The following is a 4119-nucleotide window of genomic DNA, read 5'->3' as shown; positions in this document are numbered from 1 at the left end:
AAAGGGACAGGCAATCAATGATAATAATACAATATGTCAGGCAAAATTCAAATCCTTCAGTATGAGGCTCACAACATATCAATCAGCCCTCATACATATATAAGAAAGCTATATTTGAAAGGGCATAGCGTACACAAAAATAGACCTTCACCGACCTGTACCAAGTACGTACGACTTCAAGGTCAAGGTCTCTCCTTTTCTTGCTTGATTGCATTCCCGAAATTTGTCTTTCCTCCCAAATATTTATTATCTTTCTCTGTGGCAGATTGTTTTCCTACAAGTACGTTTTCGTTCTCCAATGTCTGTTTACATCACAACATTAACTTTCGCACTGCATTATGGGATTGGAGAACCTTTTATCGTCCTCGATGAATTAGATCGGTCAGGGATTTTCAGAGGATTTCGTGGATTCTAGATCAAGAATCCGCTTAATATTGTTATTGGTCTATCATTTTTAAGTACTTGCATGTTTACCTCCGATATAATTTCAGCATATATAAGAATATCGGTTGTTGATTACATTAATATCATAATATTGACCAATGGTGTTGTTATTTTTCAGTCACGTGTCCAAGTAACTATATAAATTACCTCGGCTACTGTATTCAGATGTACAATACCCCAGCGACATGGATAGCGGCTCACGAACAGTGTCAGAAAGATGGCGGACTTCTTTTCCACTTCTCAACAGAAGCCCGACTCAACTATTTTAAGAGTATAATGAGTGAGTATATTAATGTCAACAGAAGATGTGCCCTATTTTATCACTGGATAATCTTCCTTAACTATTTTGTAGTTTAAAGTTGTTTCATGCCTGACTAATACCATGTGATCCTTTATCGATTTCGTACAAGTTGTACTTAATAAGTGCGATATTGTATAATGGAATGCAATTGAATCTCAAGTGAGTTCCCAAGATGGCAGCCATCGCTCGCTTCAAGCATGAAAACAGATCAATTTCCTCTAAAGAGGCAACAGATGAAAACTATATCTGAACAGTTCTGTCAAACATTGAAGTTATATGATTAATAAGATTTCATCCTAAATGAAGAGTTTCCATGTCGTTTTTAACAAAAAGTACAGGTTGCGTGACATTTAGATAATCACAGTTCCGCCATCTTGGATCTAAGTGGTACCTTTGAAAAACGATCGGTTCTGCTGGTGCTTCGCGTTCCATTACGAGAACAGCATATTCGTACCGGTACAACTGGTACGAACCCGATAAAGGAACACACGGTTAGTCAACAGTCAAAACTATTTCTCTGGACTGTTGGGAACAACCCGACGAACTGTAATCCGAGGCCGCAGTCCGAGGAAAACAGGTGTAGGTTTGCTCGCAACACCATCATATTATATTCATTTGAATGCTTGGGCGAGTTTGGAGGTTCACGCCGGTCGACATTCTAGCAATTTTTCTGGGAAATAGTCAAAAATACTTTGTTTACATTCACATAAGATCAAGTAACAATATATGTTATTACACACTAGCTTTTGAAGCAAACATATGATTATGAATTTTTAATTGTCAATTATCGACATAAACTGACGTCATAATGGTCATATAATCAATGGAATTTATTTGAATGTCACAGCTCGTTGATATATCTATTCAAAGACATTTGCGAAGTAAATGTTAACATTTAAGCAAAGAACGTTATCAGTGTATGAAAGTTTTTTTGTTATTTTGTATGTTTTCATATCCAATGTGTAATTGTCTTTGTCTTTTAGACGCTTTTAATGTATACCACATTGGCGGGTACAAACAAAACGGTAACTGGATTTGGACCACCGGTGCTCTCATGTCCACGGGTTTTACCAATATGGTGGCGACAGTCAGTCCGGGCCTCTGTCTGACGGTGAACGGGTCCGGAACGTGGCAATGGGATGCTGTGGACTGTGACGTAGACTTACACAAGTTCCTTTGTGAAATTAGCGTCTTTAGCACGTAACCAAGTCTTAATAATGTTTAGTATAAACGACTTCAAAAGTGAATTATAGTCAAAAGATATATTGTACTGTTTTCCAATCACAGACAGACGAATTAAGCACACTGTTTTTAAAAAACCTAGACTAAAATCATAAAAAATTTTATTAAACATAAAAACTTCGTGTCAATTGATCCAGACCTCCATTGTCTGCATCTGGACGATGCATCGACTGTGGAGCGGAAGCGCAACGGACAATTTGATTGGTCGACAACTCTGTAAACAATATACATGTACTAACTATGTGTCGACCAATAAACCAATAAGACTGACCGTTTTAAGATAGTTCTAGGACAGATAGGCTACTTCCGTTCCACATTCGTTTCATCGTCCTATCTTAAAGACTCATTCATATAAAATAATATAATGTCTTTAACAATTGTAGTAAAATCAACAAGTGTTTTCAATTGTACAAAGATAGTTTTAATATATATATATATTGTTATATGCTGTTTTGTAATAGTTGTAAAATATATCATTTTAACAGTCTGTTTCGTAAAATATATCATTTTTACAGTCTGTTTCGTAATTGTTGTAAAATATATCATTTGTACAGTCTCTTTCGTAATAGTTGTAAAATATATCATTTTAACAGTCTGTTTCGTAAAATATATCATTTTTACAGTCTCTTTCGTAATTGTTGTGAAATATATCATTTTTACAGTCTGTTTCGTAATTGTTGTGAAATATATCATTCTTACATGCTGTTTCGTAATTGTTGTAAAATATATCGTTTTTACAGTCTGTTTCGTAATTGTTGTAAAATATATCATTTCTACAGTCTGTTTCGTATTTGTTGTAAAATGTATTCTTTGTTTTAGTAATGATGACATCATGGTAATATATGATATAATAATGAAATAAGGTCACACACTTTCATATCATGAGACCAATGATTCCGCGAAAAGTTGGACTGTAGTTATAGCGTCATCGTAAAAAATATCTTGTGATTATCTGTGAATATCACAAAAGATTCGCTAAAATACAACCAATCCATAAATCCTTTCAAATAGAAACTCATGAAAAGTGTTATTTGTCTCTGTAAGCATTTAAACGTTGAATTACTTTTAAGAATCGATATATTAAAGGGGCAATCCTTCGTTCGGACATCAGAAATTTCTATTGGTAAAATCTATGCCCGAATGAAGGTTACATGAGTTTTTGTACCTACCAGTAATGAAAGTAACGCTGAAATGTACAGAAAAAAATACGTTTCGTACAAAAAATACCGTCTGTCTTTGCGGTAATTAGTTATACTTCGGGTCGAATTGAGAATTTCTAATATTTAATACTGGAAGTTTTCATTGAGAGTAAAACTGCCATACTACATGTAGTTTAAAGATTATAACTTTTACTATTTGGACGAAATTCAAATTTCCATTTAATTTCATTTTGGCGACATACAATTTATTTAAAAAAAAAAAAGGAATGCCCCTTAGATTGAATATGTTGTAATTGTTTAATCATGTGATGATGATGAAACTGAAGATGATGATCTAATGTGTTGTGATTTGCTGTAATGTGATGAAATTACTTTGATACATGATCAATGGTTGGTGATGTGACTGAACAAATGATGTACCCTGACTGTTAATAGGACGTTAAACAAAATAAACCAAAACTTGTTTATATTTCCTGTTTGTCTAGTGCCGTGAAAAGAAATTAGACTTCGATTAAAAGGGAGATAACTCCCACAAGAAATCATTATTTTTTCCTTGGTGTTGTGTTAACAAGGGGAGGTTACTCTTATGAGCATGGCGTGAATTAGCCCAGGTGATGTTAGGCTTGGTTTGGCTGAGAAAGGACACGGGGTACTGGTAATCAACCGATGTTCTATAGCACGAGGCCGAAGGCTGGTTTTAACTTCGTGTGGAATCTACAAGAATCATGTTGATTAAGTAAAGATAATCTAGAATTTGGTGAAAAACAAAGACTTCAGGACCAATTAATTCAGAAATGATTTAATGCTGTAGATATGTCATCTACATGAAAATTTTAGTCTAATTTCCAAATTGAAGAATATTTACTTAGATTAAATGAAAGACCTAAAATGTAATGATTACGTACATCAAATACGTGAAATACATGAAAGGATGTTGTCCCTTGTGTTCTGCAGGTATTGTCAACAAATATC

At 34.3% G+C, this 4119-nt stretch overlaps 1 protein-coding gene across 1 annotated transcript; it reads left to right on the top strand.

The window, feature by feature from the left end:
• The first annotated feature begins 571 nt into the window (after positions 1-571).
• On the top strand, positions 572-2439 carry LOC117330025. Its single transcript, XM_033888244.1, has 2 exons — positions 572-724; positions 1729-2439. The coding sequence occupies exons 1-2, from the start codon at positions 610-612 to the stop codon at positions 1947-1949; spliced, it is 336 nt and encodes a 111-aa protein (XP_033744135.1). The 5' UTR covers positions 572-609; the 3' UTR covers positions 1950-2439.
• Positions 2440-4119: the final 1680 nt, after the last annotated feature.

This window comes from Pecten maximus, chromosome 6 (genome assembly GCF_902652985.1).
Source record: "Pecten maximus chromosome 6, xPecMax1.1, whole genome shotgun sequence".
NCBI classification, from domain to species: Eukaryota; Metazoa; Mollusca; class Bivalvia; order Pectinida; family Pectinidae; genus Pecten; species Pecten maximus.
This window is presented reverse-complemented; position numbering and strand designations above follow the sequence as displayed.